Here is a 17,876-nt window from a genome sequence, read left to right as displayed (position 1 = left end):
AAAACACAGCATCTAAATGGCAGTTCTGGTGAGGTTTTTTGGAAAGATGTTCATCAAGAAACAAAGCAAACTAGATAAACGTCATTAAGGTTTAATTTTTTTTTTTAAACTGTACATAACACATACAGCAATCCAAGCAAAAGTCAGTAAAGCAAACCGATAGCAATTTAAATAAACCACTGCTTTCTCTTCATTTAGCTCCTTCTGAAACAACATTCAGTGTGTTTAAGAAATCCATACTGAGATGGCTTTCCCTACACATTTCTTCTTTTGAAAGAGCTTTTAAATAAACTTCAGGGTTGTTTCCGAGTCAGTGTAGTTCCTTTGATGCATCCACTTATTCTTATGAATAAGTTATGCCAACAAGAAGGCCTTTAGCTGACAGACTTGTACCTTATCCACTGGTTTGGGCCACGCACTTCGAAGGGTGGCTCATTGAAGTAGATGTGGTTACCTAATTCTTCCAGTGGTGGCTCTGGGTCAGTGGTAGCAAATTGAGCAGCCTCCTCAATCTCCTTCCTGACTGCCACATCAATTTCCTAAACCAAAACCAGATGCTTATTAGAAGACAGCTCAGAAAAAGCATCATCATTTTCAATTTAAAACGATTAAGTCTTGGTTCGAATTTGTGTTAATGCTGTCTATAAACATAAGTTAAAAATCTGTGAAAACTCCCTACTAAGCTGCAGCGCCTCTACCTTTGGATAGCACCAGTAACTTACTGCCAGAGGAACATGACCCCACCGAGCCTCTACATTTTCCATTCTGATTCTGCAAAACACAGATTCAGTGTCCATTTTTTTTTAAACAGAGTTGATGAAAGTATTTGCAACACTAGAGGGTTCCTGACTCCTTCACTAGGATTTTTCACTACTGATAGTTTCCATTTGTTTGAGGCCTACCTAGGAGGGGAGTGGGTGAGAAAGCCTGCGTGAGTTTGATTTCTACGTGTTGGTAGATGACGAGAACTGTATTGGAAACGCTACACCCACACACAGCCTCGTGCTGCTGAGTTACACTTGGTGCCCAGAAGCAAAATGCCTTTCCAGCAGAGTGCAACTTCATTAGTTGGTCTGCATCAAGATATCACCTTCACAAACAAAAGCAATGTTAAAACAAACTTTAAAGACCTGCAAAGAACATGCAATGCACGCGGCCCTAAGATGTGTTTTTCAGAGATCCTTAGCATGTGAATGCTCAAGAGCTTGCTTAAATAGCAACTAAAAGCCATACCTTTAATTCTTCAATGCTAGCAAGGTTATTGTTGACCATTCTGTCCTTCAACAAAGTAATGGGATCGCTTTTGCTTCTCACTTCTTGAATTTCTTCTCTAGTACGATAGCTAGGAGCAAGGCAAGCAAAGACGTGAGCTTCTTCAGTGGTATCCTCAAACAGAGGTGAGGTTCTGGACACAGCTCACTTTTAGAAAAAGGTGTGACCAAAGAATTGTCAGGAATGCAATGAAAACTACAGCAACATTTATCATTCCAAGGGTGGCACAGCTACATCTAAAACACTTCTTAGATCTGCAAGCGACAACCAAGCTGAAATAGTTTTAGACTCAAGTATAATATAGGCAGGGAAAGGGGAGCACTCCCAGCCCCAGACAGTTACAGTGAGTTACTCCTTCCCGTCTCCACTGAGGGGGGGCCAGGTGACTTGCTGCATGCTTCCAACTCCCTCCGAGTTTCCAACGAACCACTGGGATATACCCCTACTTCATGTAGGGCAATTCAGATCTGCCAGCTGGCACCAGCACCTGAGTCTCTCTGGCACCTCCACATTTGTGTTTTAAAGTATTCCACTTGACTGGACAGTCCAAACTATTCCTATAATTTTAGTTTACAGGATTTTAGGCACTCTAAAAACCTTGGGAAAGCATGCTGCTTTTCAGTCAAAGCTTAATTAGAACACACCATAAAGTCACACTGGAAGCAGAATTCATTAATAGAAAGTACAGAAGTTTAACTGACTTTGTGCTTGTTCTAAAACTAAATCTCTTAATATGGCAAGTAAACCAAATATGTTACATGGCCACAGATTATCAACTGAGCAATGGGATAATCAGACTGCTTATAGCAATTTCACCATAATCTTTATATGCACTTCACAATGGATTTAAACACTGAATCCAAGAGTTTCAGGATTTTGACCATCAATACTTACTGGTTTTCAGTGAATGCCAAGAAACAATGTCACAGTACCTTATTCCAGGGTCACTCATACTGTGGCCATGGTAACGGTATGTCTGCAACTCCATCAAAATAGGACCCTTAAAAGGAAAAAAATAGAGTGCTGCCACCTTGAGTGACCAATTTGTTGTTATAGCAGCAAGTATTTGCTACAGGTGAATTGTACCAATGAGGAATGATTTTGTCAGTGTTTTTTCTCAGTTTAATTTACATGACATTATCACAACTAGTAAAACAAAACTTTGCTCCTTTCAAATGAAAGCCCATGTTGATACTGTAAGCACTTATTCTCATGTTCTTACTGAGCAGCATTAAACAATTTCTTCCCTTCCAATGTCATTCCATCATTACTCAGACTGTTTCAAATTGCCTGTTGTTTCACCGCAAAATTGTAACTCGCACAACCTTATTCTTCCTTATGAGCATTTTTCTTTTTCTGTTGTATGTTCCCAGTGCAAATGTTATCTCACCAAATATTCAAAATCTTCAAAACCAGCGTAGCATTCTGGAGTGACAGACACTAATGCTGACTCGCAAAACTTTTACTTCCCTTTCCATTTGTTGTATATATAGAATTACTACTTTCCTTGATGCTTCCCCTAATTAATCTTTTCACAAAGAACAGAACTGCCTGACAGTCAGAACACCTTTCACAACAGAATTTAACTGGAGTAGAAATGGGTAAAAAGGTAACAGAGTATCAGGATACCTAAATTTTTTTAAAGGCTTGGTTAGTACCAATTGCATATTCATAAATTCTGACAAAATTAAAGAACTACTCAAATGCTTACAGGTTCAATACTGCGAAAAAAGGAAATAAAGGTCAAACAGTTTCAACAGTGACTGGAGAAAATGGGCTAGAGATAAGGAACTTTTTATGCAGCAATAATCTGGCTAAGAATTTCACCCATGGAAAAGGAAGGACAATTACAGACTTACTTTTCCAGCTCTGCAGTACTCAGCTGCAAACTTTGCTGCTTCTCGAACACAGAGAATATCCATGCCATCCACCTGATAAACAGAAACTACAAGCTGAAACCAAAAAATGCCAAACCCCAAATTTCCAATTTCAATACTTCCACAAGTCCAACAGTAATTCAGTTTCAAATTTTTCTATATTTAAAAAAGCATTTAGAAATATATTTGTAAATCAACGCAATAAATATATATGTATGTATTGTGCAGGCGTATGTGCATGCATCCCCCCACTTCCACTCCCCCTCAAAAAAAGCTGTGACTGTACTCGCCCTGAGCCCTGGAATGAAGTCTCCTCTTCTGTAGTAGTCAGTACTGGCTGCAGCTCTTTCAACTGAAGTTCCCATTCCATACCGATTATTCTCACAGATAAAAATACAAGGCAACTTCCATAAGGCGGCCATATTGTATGTTTCAAATATCTGGCCCTGAAAGAAAACATCAAGTTACATCTAGACAGGGTGCTCAGCCTTCAAGCATTAGGCTCTACTGAAAATCATTCAGTTGCAGAAGTCTAGCTAGGAGAAATTTTAATACTAAAAGTGATCTGAAACCAGCCACTTGCTGCAGCGCAGCAGGAGTAAAAGAGAAGCTACAGTACATAAGGTAGCTTTCACCTCAACTAATAGTTGATAGAACTTATTTTTTTAAACCTGTATTAGTATCTGTGTGACGGTAGCACAAAACCGTCAACCTTGACTGAAGTATTTCAGCAACAGTTGTAAAAAAACTTCACAACTGATTAAATGTGGCAGGATGCTGCTACAGTAAAGTAAAAGAAAAGTTCGGCCACAGTGACTGCATCAGCCTTGCTCCTCTAAGTCAATGACAGGGAAAACCAAGAACTGAGATCTCCACCTGTGTTTTGAAAGTGAGAAATTAGATCAGTGGTACACTCTAAAATACCAATTTCTTATCTGGCTTAATGTCTCTGCTGATAACATGAAAAGACTGGCTGGAATGTCAACAGTAAGTGGCTCTGTGAGACACTCTGTCCTCTCCACTGTCTTGAGAAATATAAGTTACATGGTTTTTCCCTATTCAGCATCTTCACTTCTATTGCCCAGAGCTCTCCTTACAGCACAGAGGCTTCAGGGCATCACGCTCAGGCGAGTCATGTGCAACTGGATAGAGGGTAACAAGAGTAACTGGAAACCCCTCCTCCTGTGACTTGCGTGGTGTTCACATAATTAACCATTAGCCTCACTCACTCCCTGAGCTTCTAGAGCACTCCAGAAGGGAAGGAGCTGAGCAGCTTTCCCTCATTCCAGCGACAAAGGCAGAGTTCAAAATGGGGTTGGGGAAGGACAAACATTTACACAGGTCCAAAACATGATAAAAAAAATCCAAGCACATGCTACATTCCCGATACATAAAGAGCACCTAGCAATTAACTTCTTAACTGTTCAGCTGAATGACCCCTCTTAGAACTACACGGTTCCTGAAACGTACTCCCACTCAAATGCCTAAGACAACATAAATAAAAGGTGCTAGTGACCAAAATTTGCAAGATGCCTGACCACCTACATGAAGTTTCTCTCAGTGAACAGCACTTCACAACAAAAGCCCTAAGAAAAATAGCAGTGGACTGTAGGAGATAGGGTGTACATTATTTTATCTCTCCAGGTTTGCCTTTTCAGCATCAGTGGACCCCTTTAATAAAGCACCCCTGCAGCGGAAAGCCCAGCACACAAGTCTCAGCGTAAGCTTCCAGTCAGACAGTGCCCAGGTTGCCGGCACCACAGCGGCAGGGCCGAAGGGGCTCTCCCACTGCTCGGTGGAAAGGCAGAGCTCACAGCTCAAAGAAGGAAATTCGATTACCCACAGTCACACTCCCCCTCACAGAGCCACACCAGGCAGAGCTGGCTTACCTGATTGGCTGCACCATCCCCATACAGCGTCAGACAGATTTCGTTTTTACCAAAGTATTTACAGGCCAGCGCAATCCCAGCTCCGAGAGGAACCTAGCACAGAGTACAGGACAAACCGAGATTTTAGAACAATGTTTAGAGTTGGACACAGGCAGCTTGTGAACTGTAAAGAGACATTTGCACTGTTAGAGATGTGCTCGACATACAAGTTGTTAACAACCCACTTCCATTTGTTTCAATCTGCATTACAGCCAAAATCTAAATACGAACTATCTTCTCAGTTTGATTCGTTTTGCTACAGTTTACAAAACAGTGAGCAAACCAGAATAAAGACATAGCAGATTTAATATCCACAAAGCAATGGTATCTGCATACAAACTCACACCACAAAAACTGAGAAGAAACACTGGCACAGGACATGAGCCAAATTCAACTTGTGCTTTGAAGTAGAAGTCACGTATATACCTGAGCACCAACAATACCATTGCCACCATAGAAGTTTTTGGTATACATATGCATTGATCCTCCTTTTCCCTTCACACATCCTCCTTTTCGACCTGAAACATGAATAACGAGCAATTTATTTTTTCGGAGGAAAAATACTATGCAAATGGGAACATCTAACTCAATTCCTAAAGGTAATAGCACCATGACCATGTTGCTGTCATTAGATCTATGTGGAGTTAAGACACAATGGCCTCTCCCCGAAAAGTTTGTAATTAAATATATCACAAAACAAGTAAGAGAAGGGGAAAAAAGAATGATAATGAAAACGTAATTCAGGAAATACAGAATGAGATTAAGAAGAAATTTTAAAACTAACATAGGCGTTTCAGTGTCTTATTATACAAAAGCACTTTCTGATAAATATATATTGGGTTTTTTAAAATAGCAACATGGTCTGTTTCTCACACATGTAACCTTTAAGAGGTAGCATATACAGTCCTAGCTACTTTTGGCTTCTGCAATACAGTTATGAACACTGTTCCGAGTTATCTGCAATAATCTACACTTGTATTCCCTGTGACAATAACCAAAGAAAAAGCTACAGATAAGACATGAAAAAACCCAAAACCATCAAAAGAACAAACAAAAAAAACCCAACAAGCCACCAGCTCCCCATCCCACTGCAGGAGGATCCTCAGGAAGTCACCCAGCCCAGCTTTATTCAAGCTGCAGTTTGAAGATAACTGTGGTCCCTGAAGCATTACAACAAACACTGTTTAAATAAGCTGATCTAAGAACACAATTTCTCAGCAGCCTGCTCCATTTCTTATTCTAACCTGTCTTGTTACTAGACATAAAATACAAGCCTTTGTGGCTCACAAGCACAGCTTCTTTGGTTGGCTTTTTTGCCTTAGCCTTGGTGTTTATTTTAGAAGTTGAATGCTGAATCTCTTTCTGGAATTTGTATTTCTCTTTCTTAATAGTGGCTCATTTTTATTATTGCTCTTACTCATACCTTTCATATGCTTATGAATGGGTTTCATGGGAGCTTTTATGGATTCTGCCAACTAGGGCCAAAGGGAAAAAAAAAAAAAAAAAGAATTGTATCATTTTAATCAGAAAGCTTTTTTTCTTAAATGTAATTTAACTTCAGTAATCTCCCTCCACTTTCTGTACAATCCTCTCTTGTATTTTAGCAAGTATTTAAGAACTAATTGAACAATGTCACTTTTTGCTATACTTTCTACTTGGAGCATAAAACCACTTCTTAGGGAATTGTCAGTTCTCCTGAGAAGTCCTTTTCTAGTTTGTTTCCTGTAGGATCTGATCTACTAATCTTATTTTGGTTGACTCAGCTTCCTGCTCCTTCAAAGGCTTTTTAATTCTGTCCTTTCCTGGTCATTTTAACTTAGACTGACTTTCACTTTGACATTTTCAGTCAAGGTCTTTGTTTGCAAGAATCGGCTCTAGCAGCACTGCTCTCTAGAAATGTGCCCCAAGCGTCATTTCTTGGAACAACACTCTCTGTACTGTGGCTGCTCTTTCCCAATTAAAAGAACCCCACTAAAACCAAGCATAATGCTATAGATGACGTGCATCATGAAAAGAAATAAGGAAAAAAAAAACCCACATATCAGCACTGGTATTTGTGGTTTCAGGGCCAATACCAGACTTCAGTCATGACCATCTCATTTACTTTCTCTCTTATCAGTATCTGGTGACTCTCGGCAAGCCAATCATCCACTAGACTCTGGGCTTTTCTGCATGTTATTAATACACATTCTTAACCCACACATATATTCTTAGTATATGAAACTGTACCTCTTCTCTGCCTCCAAAACATGCTTTCCTATATTAACGTTTCAAGCATGCAAATTCTCAGATCAAGTCTTTATTATACCAATGATCCTTAAAGGCTATCAAACTCCTTGTTCATTTTTTACTTCTGGCATCAGTTCACTGACCTCTAAGAGCTCAGAAGGCTGACCCCCTCTTCTCTTCCCTGCTCCACCTACAACCCTGTTGTGAATAACCATCTCTCCCTTCTGCAAAGCCTTGTATTTGTCTGGAATACCATTTAATATTCTTGTTACAGTCAAATTTTCCCACACCATTCAGTTTATCGTTACAGGCAGTGTTTACCAGTCTTCCTAATAATTCAGCAGCATAATTCTGGAAATCCAAGTCTGCCTCGCAGGGAAGGGAATGCCCTGTCCTATTGAGAAGGAATGCCTACCACTAGCAAGTTCCCTTTAAATAAGCTGCTGCAGCACAACAAATGCAGCATATGGTATCAAGAAAAATTTTCTGAATTTGTGCTTCAGCAGTATCAGCACTTAAATACTCCTTATAACTTGACATTTTATAGTAGAAGTGGTTGCATCATAAAATTATAAAATTGATTTATTCTGCTACGTCACTAAACTGCTTCTGAAGCCCCAGTTTGTGCATCAACATAATTCTGAATCTGAATTAAAAATTCTGACACAAGCACAGCAGCATGCGAATCCTCATTTCACTTGGCACAAACCTGTAAGTTCAGCGAGAATCTCTCGAACAGGCACTCCTCGTGCATAGGTAAAGCCATGAGCTCTGTAAGCTGTTATCACATGGTCTGTAGGCTTTATGGCAGCTTCAATCCCTACACAGCATGCCTCCTGTTACAAATAAGAAGTAAGCTTAGCAATGAAGAAAAGCACACAACTTTCAGTCAGCAGTGTGGCAAGGGCTAGCTATAAATCCCCACACATCAAATACCAGCAGAAAACAGGAAGACCACAGATATAGGAGACTGTCTTAAATCCCAAGGGGCAGCAGGCCTGGAGCTACAACAGCCTTGGGCTCTAAATTCCAAACTGACTGTGACTAACAAAAGCAGACAGGAGGGGAACCAGAAGCTGCAAAAATCTGTGGACTTTTCTATGCACATCTCCCAAATGAAGCATCTAAACAACAGCAATTCAAAAATGGCAGGGCAGAATGGACAGGCAGCAGTTTCACTAAGTTCATGAAATTCCTTCTTCCGGCTGTTGCTTTTCAATGTGCATGTGAGCTTTGAGACACTGGAACAAAAAATAACAATGAAATTTGAGGAGGAAGATGTGGGCTCCCCAAATGTGTTGAATTTAATATGCTGCAGTTGCGCATTCCTCACATTCAGCTGATCTTCATCTGCACCTTGTCTCTTCTCTCTTCCTACTGTTTTTTTAAAGAAATAACTAAATCATTGATCCAGCTACAACTGTATAGGACCACAGAATGGTTTATGTTAGAAGGGACCTTAAAGATCATCTGGTTCCAACCCCCCGCCACGGGCAGGAACACCTCCCACCAGCCCAGGTTGCTCAAAGCCCCGTCCAGCCTGGCCTTGAACCCTTCCAGGGAGGGGGCAGCCACAGCTTCTCAGGGCAACCTGTGCCAGTGCCTCACCACCCCCACAGCAAATAATTTCTTCCTTCTATCTAGTCTAAATTTCCCCTCTTTCAGTTTAAAACCATCACCCCTTGTCCTATCACTACACTCTCTGATAAAGAGTCCCTCCCCATCTTTCCTGTAGGTCCCCTATAAGTACTGGAAGGCCGCTATAAGGTCTCTCTGGAACCTTCCCTTCTCCAGGATGAACAGCCCCAACTCCCTCAGCCTGTCCTCACAGGGGAGGTGCTCCACCCCTTTGATCATCCTCATGGTCTCCCCTCTGGACCCACACAAGCAAGTCCATGCCTTTCTTATGTTGGGGGCCCCAGAGCTGGACACAGCATTCCAGGTGGTGTCTCACCAGAGCGGAGTAGAAGGGGAGAATCCCCCTCCTTGACCTGCTGGCCACACTTCTCTTGATGTAGCCCATGATACAGTTGGCTTTCTGGGATGTGAGTGCACACTGCTGGCTCATTGTCAGTTTTCCACCCACTCATACCCCCAGGTCCTTCTCTGCAGGGCTGCTCTCAATCCACTCATTGCCCAGCCTGTATTTGTGTTTGGGATTGCCCTGACCCATGTGCAGGACCTTGCACTTGGCCTTGTTGAACTTCCTGAGGTTTGCCCGGGCCCACCTCCCCGGCCTCTCCAGGTCCCTCTGGATGGCATCCCTTCCCTCCAGCGTGTCGATCACACCACACAGCTGGGTGATGTTGGCAAACTCACTGAGGGTGTGCTCAGTCCCACTGTCCCTGTCCCCAGCAAAGATGTTGAACAGCACCGGTCCCAATACTGACCCCTGAGGAACGCCGCTTGTCACTGGTCTCCACTTGGACATCGAGCCATTGACCACAACTCTTTGAGTGTGACCATCCAGCCAATTCCTTACCCACTGAGTGGTCCAGCCATCATATCCATGTCTCTCCAATTTAGAGACAAGGATGTATTGTGGGACAGTGTCCGATGCTTTACACAAGTCCAGATAGATGATGTCAGTTGCTCTTCCCTTATCCAACAACACTGCAAAGCTGTCACCAAATTCATCAGTCATGATTTGCCCTTAGTGAAGCCATGTTGGCTGTCACCAATCGCCTCCTTATTTTCCATGTGCTCTGGCATAGTTTCCAGGAGGATCTGCTCTATGGTATTGCCGGGCACAGAGATGAGACTGACTGGCCTGTATTTCCTTGGGTCTTCTTTTTTTCCCTTTTAAAAAATGGGGGTTACCTTTCCCCTTCTCCAGTCAGCAGGAACTTTACCAGATTGCCATGACTTCTCAATTACGATGGATAGTGGCTTAGCCGCTTCATCTGCCAGTTCCCTCAGGATCCATCAATGCAGCTCATCAGGTCCCATGGACTTGTGCATCTTTCAGGTTCCTTAGATGTCCCCAAACCTGATCTTTTCCTATAGTGGGTGGTTCTTCGTTCTCCCAGCCCCTGCCTTTGCCTTCTGCACCTCGTGTGGTGTGGCTGGAGCACTTGCCAGTGAAGACTGAGGCAAAAAAGTCATAGAGTACCTCAGCCTTCTCCATATCCTGGGTAACCAGGTCTCTCGTTTCCTTCCAGAGAGGGCCCACATATTCTCTTGTCTTCCTTTTATCATCAATGTACCTATAGAAGCTTTTCTTGTTGCCCTTGATGTCCCTGACCAGACTTAATTCTATCAGGGCTTTGGCCTTGCTAACCTGATCCCTCGCTGCTCAGACAATTTCTCTGTATTCCTCCCAGGCTGCCTGTCCTTGCTTCCGCCCTCTGGAGGCTTCCTTTTTGTGTTTGAACTTCAGACGTTATACATAGATACTCAGTTCCAGATTTACTCTCCGCTCTATTCAAATCCCTACATTAAGTAAGGCAAGACAAAATAAAACCTCTTGGAAAAAAAAAATTCTTACCTGACCATCATATAAGTGGCAGAAGCCACGAATGATCTTCTGCTTGTACAGCTGATCAGACTTCAGCTCCATGCGTCGTATGGTCTGCATTGTCTTGTAGTAATGGAGCCCCTCCTCTCGAGTCATCACTGCTGTGGTACTGGGGCCTTCTTCCAGGCGATGGAGGTCACATTTCTGCAAAGTTGAACAAGTAGTCATTTCTGGAAACTAATTCATCCTATTTATGAATATCACTTAATTTTTTTATGATGTGCCATTTTCAAATTCAGATTTTAATATCTTTTTAAAAAGAAAGCCAACAAAACCAAAATTCATAGGTCAAAATAACTGTAAATTTTGTGCACTATTTCCGAATTCAGGGAAATAAAAATCTTTTAATAAAAACAGATTTCCACTCATGAAATAAAGCCTCGTAGTTCCTACTAGCAGTAGATGAGCTAAAGTCCTAACAAAATACCGGAAAAGCACATTTCCATGAGTGTTGCATGCCAAATACTTGGTAAGACCTGCAGAGGCTTAGTGAAGAGACAAGAAAGATAGCAAGCTCCTTCTGTTAAACAGTTTGGACTGGACTTCACCTCTTCTACCACCACTTCTAATGAGCAGTAATAAACCACTGCTGCACGAGCCACCCTGCCAGACAAACCACCATGTGTACAGAACAAATTCCTCGCCAAACCATGGACTCCATATAGTTGCCCAGAGGGCTGATTTTAGGTACCCATGCAAAATGAAAAATAAAAAAAAAAAAAAAAAAAAAAAATCAAATCAGTCAAGTTCAGTGGAACAGACCAAATTACTCCTCAGTATAGACTAAATAGCCAAAATACTGCTAATACAGATTAAAGACAGTTTATTTTATTTATGTTTAAAGACAGTGAAGCAAAGTCCCTCCACAGCAAATCCACTGACACCTAGATGAATTTGATATAATACATGTGCACACTACTTTTAATACAGCTCTGCTTCAGAGTTCACGTAACAAGAGAAACTTTGGCCCTGTGTTTATTACAAGACTCATAACATTAAACCTTTTATCTACTCAGAAAAGGCTTTTCATATAAACATATTTTTCCTTCTTTTGCCTGTGAAAAAATTTTAATACTTTACAGGCACACATAAACAGGGAGCAGGGTAAAAGGAAAACTGAGTAATTTATTTCAGAGTTTAATAATTCCTGAATGAAAAGCCAGCACAAAAGCTACTGCCAATAGAAGTGTTGCTTTTTCCTAAGACCTAGCCACTCTGGAACGCTGACAGATAACGCACATTTTTTAAGCAACACCAAATCAAGCATTAAAAACAATACCATAATTTTTCCTCAAAAATCCATATGGACCCCAATCAGCTGCACAAGTGGATACATAATGAGATGGAAAAAGGAGTAAGTAGCAAACGCCAGCTATCTGTTTTAAAAGCATTAAGGAAACATTAATACCCTTCCCATCAGAACAGAAAAGGTTTTTTAGTCCCTTTGTAATTCCATTCTCACAGCTGCACTGCAGCATCACAGCTGCAAAGAATCACAACTTCACATTCTTAAGAAACAACTAACATTACTGCATACTGCCAAGCACAGTGCTTCCAGCTGCATTTAGAAATCAAGCCAGATAGGGAGGGGTTCAGTTCTAGAAATTGAAACAGTATTTTTCTAATAGAAAAGAGAAGAAGGCAAGTCCATCACATCAAGACCTACAACAAGTGCTTGCTTAGAATGTCAGTATTAAGTATTCAGCTGTTTTACCTTAATTTCAAACGTAGCTTCATTTGCAAAGTCTGCATAGTTACGCGATGCTACCACCATTCGAGGTGCCTTAAAAAAAAAAACCAAAACAAAAACAAAACATGAACAATATTTAAATATAGTTATCAAGCAAAAGTAGGTGAATTCTCAAACAATTTCTAACAGTACTCCTAAATTGAAATAATTTGTCAATGAAACTGTTCAGTGGCATATCCCTATAATACAACAGCTTTTATTTTGTATATATGTGCTAGAAATCCTTAAAAACCCCAATATTCAAAATTAAGATTAGAAAAAGAGACTAGAATTTTAAATTTGTAATACCCCTTATTATCTAAAGTAATGCCATTAAGCTTCAAAAGACTGTGAAAAGCGTAAAAAACACAGAAGTTAGTATTTTTCCCTTCACATGACAGATTGCCTATATGAATAAAGACATAGCTGATGCAAATGTGATAGCTTTCTGTGCTGACTGGAATTTCACATTGATGGAACAAAACCTGTCTTTGCTTAAAAAAAAAAAAAACAAAACAAAACAGGAAAAAAAAAACAACCAACCCAGCAGATTTCTGGAATATGAACTACTCTCACGCCTTCCCTTCAGTAGGAAGAGAAGTTGGAAGAATGCAAGGCAATAACAATGAAGAAAGAGAATGTAATTTAAGTGGGTAACAGCACAGCCACTACTTAAAAATTATATTAAAACATAAAAGGTGACATACCTAAGGATACATGAAACACAGAGCAACAGAAAAGGGCATGGTAGGGAAGAGATAAGAAGTATGTTTAAAAATACACTAGTGTTCTGTCCTAAAGAACGTGCACAAGCTATTAACTAATGAACTGGTATTTTTAGATAATTTCAGGGAACTTCACTGCAGCATCAGATAAAATGCTCATCTGCCCGTGCACATGTTGTAGCCACAGCATAAGGAACCCACTGCATCTTTAGCATCAAAATTGTATCGCTAATGAAGTTACACATAATTTTCAGCAGCTCGTTCAACCATGGAATTCCCATACATTTAGCTGAAGGTTCATTCTTTCAAACCTTTGAGAATATCCAGGTTAATGTCTCCAAAAAAGGTCCAACTGATAGGTATAAAACTTGGGAAAAAAACACAAGAAATTTCTCAATCCATCTTGATTACCTATTCTGTTGCATATTTGATTTAGCAACCACAATTGCCCCTGCCCCTTCCCTCCCCATTACCAGATTAAGCATTTAGAGTTTTTAATTTAAACCAAGTTTCTACACTGTTTACCAATAATACTGATGCACTGTAGTTAGGAAAACTGGAGCTGGAAGTAAATCAAGAGTTTGGGATTTGCAGAATCACAGACTTGCCGAGGTTGGAATGGACATCTAGTAGGTCATCTAGTCCAACCTCCCTACCCTGAATACTACATAAAAGCAACACAGAGGAGTCTGTACAGAAGTTCTAATACATGGCCAATACATGTATCACAAACAAACCTTGACAAGGTTGATTCAGGCCTTACCTCACTAACGGCTCCCTAGGTTAGCAGCATTTCGAAGGATAAAATAATAAAAAAAAAAAAAAAAAAAAAAGAAAAAATAGTAAGTAACTATAACACATAACTAGGGGAGATGTCAGCAAATTACTAGCCAACTAGAACACTGCAATAGGTAGTTTCCTCACAGGTAAACTCTGTGTTGTGGAAATCCATCTATACACTTTGCAATCTGCTCAAAGTGTACAGAAAATACTGCTTTATGGATTAAGACTGCTTCTATTTATTTGGTAACTTATTCCTTCATTATAAATGCATAGGAACAATTCAAGACAACTATTTATGTATTTGGTAATCACTAGGATCCAAACATCTACATAAAGATATCCAAACCAGATCTAGTTTGGAATTCCATTAAAATGCAGTATGTCAGGACCAGGCCAAGAACTTGTAGTAAGGGACTAATTTCAGGCACCCAAATTTGAAAATTTTAATATAGGTATTTTACTTGTAAATTAGGAAATACTTTTAGATATCTAGTCCCAACACACACATGAAGATCTTCCAGTAAATCTGCTCTCTCTTGTCACTCTCACTAATCCTGTCACCCACCTGCTTTTTCCACAAGAAGAAAATGCTAGGTGAGCTACTTCAGAATAGAGGTACAGTAACAGATTTGCTTTCAATGGCAAAAAGGCAGCTGACTTCCAATTACCAGAAAGTATCCTTCAACACTGACTTATCTTGCCAACAATTTTTTTTCAACAGGGTTAATTTCTCCTCATGGCCACTGACGGTATAATGAAATAAGGACAATGAAAAGGTAAAAGTAAGTTTTGAAGATTTTTCACACAAGAGATAAAACACAACAAATGATACGCTAACACCAAAAAAAAATAACAACATTTGAAAGAAATTTAGAAAGAGATGAGTGACAAGAGACTTGTCTGAGCAAAGAAAGGCTAAGCAGCTCAGAAAAGGTCTGATGGCTGAATTCAGAAGAGAACGAGAAGAGTAGGTTTACTCCCTGTTTAGGATCTGAACTGCGCTGGCAGTGAAAAATCTATATAAATAAGGTAAATCAAAGCCAAGGGCCCAGGGAAGGGTTTCAGTAACGAATCAAAACATTCTATGCATACTCAAAAATACGCACAGCAGAGGGACGAGCGCGGGCAAGGCAGGCAGAGGGTCCCCGGGCAGGGCAGCCGCCAGCCCGGCCAGCACCGCCGCTGGGCCGCCCTGCCCTGCCCACCCGTGGGCTGCCAGCGGCCCCTTCCCGCCCAGCCCCAGCCCCAGCGCCGTGAGGGAGGAGCGGCCCCGCGCGGCGCTCACGCGTGGGCAGCGGCGCCAGCCGCGCCCCCTGCTCTGCGCCGCCCGAGACAGCGCGACGCGCTGAGAAAAGGCGTTGGTACAGCGAGCTCCTGCGCACGGAAACTCTTTTTATTCCCACGTGGTATTTTACACAGAGCGGCGAAAAAACTCAACAAAACAGCACCAAAAAATACCCCTTTATTTTTAAAAAAAAAAATGTTTATTTTGCCGCCGGTACCAACTAAGCGGGCTGCCAGCCGGTCACACCCGAGCTATTTCCAAAGGCCAAACCCGTGACGCCGCCGCGGCGGCCGCTGCCGGCCGTGCCCCAGCCCCCGGACGCGCCGCTCCCACGCCGCGCCCCGGCAGGGCCCACGCGCTAACGGCTGAGGACGTCCCGCCTGCTCCTCCCCTCCACGCCGCGCCCCCCCCCCCCCCCCCCAGAAGGGCGCGCACCAGCCGCGGGCTGCCCCGCCGCGCGCCGGCCAGGCAGGTCCCGGCCGCACTCACCGTCCTCCCGGCGGCGGCCGGACCCTGCAGCACCCGGGCGAGCGCGGCCAGCAGCATCTTGCGCATGGAGCGGGGAGGGGCGGTAGTGCCTGGCGCGGAACCCCGCCGTCCTCCAGTCTCCTTCAGCCGCCGCCCCGGCTGACGACCGCCAACCGCCCGCCCCGCGCCGGCCGATACGCTGCCCGGAGTGACGACGCCGGCCGGCCAACGCCTTCCCCTGCGTCCCCTCCTCCCCGGCGCGCATGCGCGGGGCGGGGCTGGGCTGCGGCGGCGGTTGGCGGCGGGGTCCGTAATGGGCGGGCACGCGGGCGGGGCTCCTCGAGCTCGCCAGCCCCGGGGGGGTGGGGGGGGGGCTCCTGGCCGGCTTGTGGGCTGTGTCCGGGAGGAGGGGCGGTGCAGGGGGTCAGCGAGACACACACCCCCCTCCACCACACACACACACACACACACACACACACACACACACACACACACACAGGCGGGAGGGGCTCGCGAGCCGATCATTAAATGTGTAAAGGATCTAATTTGTTCAAAACCCGTGGAGTCTAGCCGGGATTCATGCTGACCTTGACCAGCCTGACGACAAGGAGTGGTTCAGATGTGCCGCCTCTCCCCCGGCCCTGCCACGTTCCCCAGCTGTAGTTACTGCCTTGGGTCCCCCATCCACCACAGCTGGGGACTGTGACACAGCTTTGAGTATTTCTTGCTCTGCTACACGAGTTGGGCTTTATGAGAGCATTCCCCGATTTTCCTATGCATAACGTAACTAAAGTGTTAAAACAGTTCCTTTTAATTTCACGGTCATCCATCTGCTGAGAAATACAGAAAGTTAAGATTCAACTAAATGTTGAGGAGTCTTCTCATCATCCTATCAGCTGATCTCTCCAGCCAGCCTCCCCTGTTCTTGCCACCCACTTGTAGGCACGCCTGAGGTTATGCAGTGGGTTGCAGTGGAGGGCCCAAACCAGGTTAACTGCTTGTACTGCTGTCCTTGTTCCACACCTGGACATTGGCTCCAGCCCCTGCGCTGCTTCCCTGGGAGGTGCTGATACCAGGGCCTGCAGAACTCTGTAGCTGAACACTGAACAGATCTGGCTAAAAGGTAGCCTCCCCTCCTCCCCCCACAAACAACAAAAATTAAATTATGTTCACCTGTTGGTGTCACAAAAGCTTGTGTCTGCTGAGTTCTGAGGGTTGCACAGAGCTCAGTGCATGTGCAGCACAGATGCTAAATGTTTAAAGCATAATTGGCACTGAAAATACATACCTCAAACCACACTCTCGGCCTCCATCAGAGAGGACTGAAAATGGGCATCCTATTTCCAAAACACAGCTTCGTCTGGATCCCCACTGCACTGTTCACCTCCCTCCTTGGCTGCCCACCTGTTCTGTTACACAGGACACCAGCGGCCAACACGACTTCTTCCTCATCATCTTCATCACGCAAAGTAGGAAGACAGGTAGCCATCTCTGCAGACAGATGTTATGAAGAAGCCTGACTCTTAATGTATTTGGTTAGTTGTTGATTAGAAAAACAAACCCAGGCTTGGTATCGGCTTGCTGGAGGACTGGAAATTACCAAGATTTCTTCAGCTTTAAGTATGGACACAGCATTGGCAGTGCTGTGATTCTACCTTTGTGCTGCTGCCCTGCTGGCACTGTGAGGTACCCTGTGCCTTGGCAGAGGCTGATGTGTATAAAAGAAGCAATATAAAGCTACCTCTTTCCACATCTATCAGATGAAAGCCTTAAAAAATCTGAAAATAATGTCACTTTTGCAATCATCCCTTAAGTAGGTCATGCTGTTTTCAGGTGTCACTAGGAACAAAGCAGTTCTTGCTAACACACTGATAAAGGCAAATCTACACCAGGGCTTCCTGTGAAGTAATTTTTGGTATGCAACTTGCTGGAAGTTTGAATTTTGCAAGTCAGCTCTGCACTACTAAGCAGCTTTAGATACTGTTCATGAAGCAGCAAGAGCAACAACAGCAGCTGGCCTCCAAGAGAACAAAAAGCAAGGTGAAAAGGTTGACAAATTGCTT

General features: G+C 43.1%; 1 protein-coding gene across 2 annotated transcripts; it reads right to left on the bottom strand.

Moving 5' to 3' along the window:
* Positions 1-75: 75 nt before the first annotated feature.
* On the bottom strand, positions 76-16,064 carry PDHA1 (pyruvate dehydrogenase E1 subunit alpha 1). 2 transcript variants are annotated; one of them, XM_042788815.1, is made up of 12 exons: positions 15,835-16,064; positions 14,041-14,055; positions 12,538-12,606; positions 10,794-10,967; positions 8,016-8,142; positions 5,504-5,595; positions 5,039-5,131; positions 3,440-3,595; positions 3,132-3,203; positions 2,205-2,272; positions 1,234-1,342; positions 76-539 (listed from the first exon to the last, which is right to left on the bottom strand). In XM_042788815.1, exons 1-12 carry the CDS (start codon positions 15,898-15,900, stop codon positions 375-377), a joined length of 1,206 nt encoding a protein of 401 aa, XP_042644749.1. In that variant the 5' UTR covers positions 15,901-16,064; the 3' UTR covers positions 76-374. The 2 variants fall into 2 exon arrangements, with proteins under 2 accessions (XP_042644749.1, XP_042644751.1); XM_042788817.1 differs by lacking the exon at positions 14,041-14,055 and having other exon boundaries at positions 15,835-16,063.
* Between the last annotated feature and the right edge of the window lie 1,812 nt (positions 16,065-17,876).

Source organism: Tyto alba, unplaced genomic scaffold (genome assembly GCF_018691265.1).
Source record: "Tyto alba isolate M040663 unplaced genomic scaffold, T.alba_DEE_v4.0 Super-Scaffold_14, whole genome shotgun sequence".
Taxonomy (NCBI): Eukaryota; Metazoa; Chordata; class Aves; order Strigiformes; family Tytonidae; genus Tyto; species Tyto alba.
The sequence above is the reverse complement of the archived record's forward strand: the minus strand, read 5'-3'. Positions and strand labels throughout refer to the sequence as shown.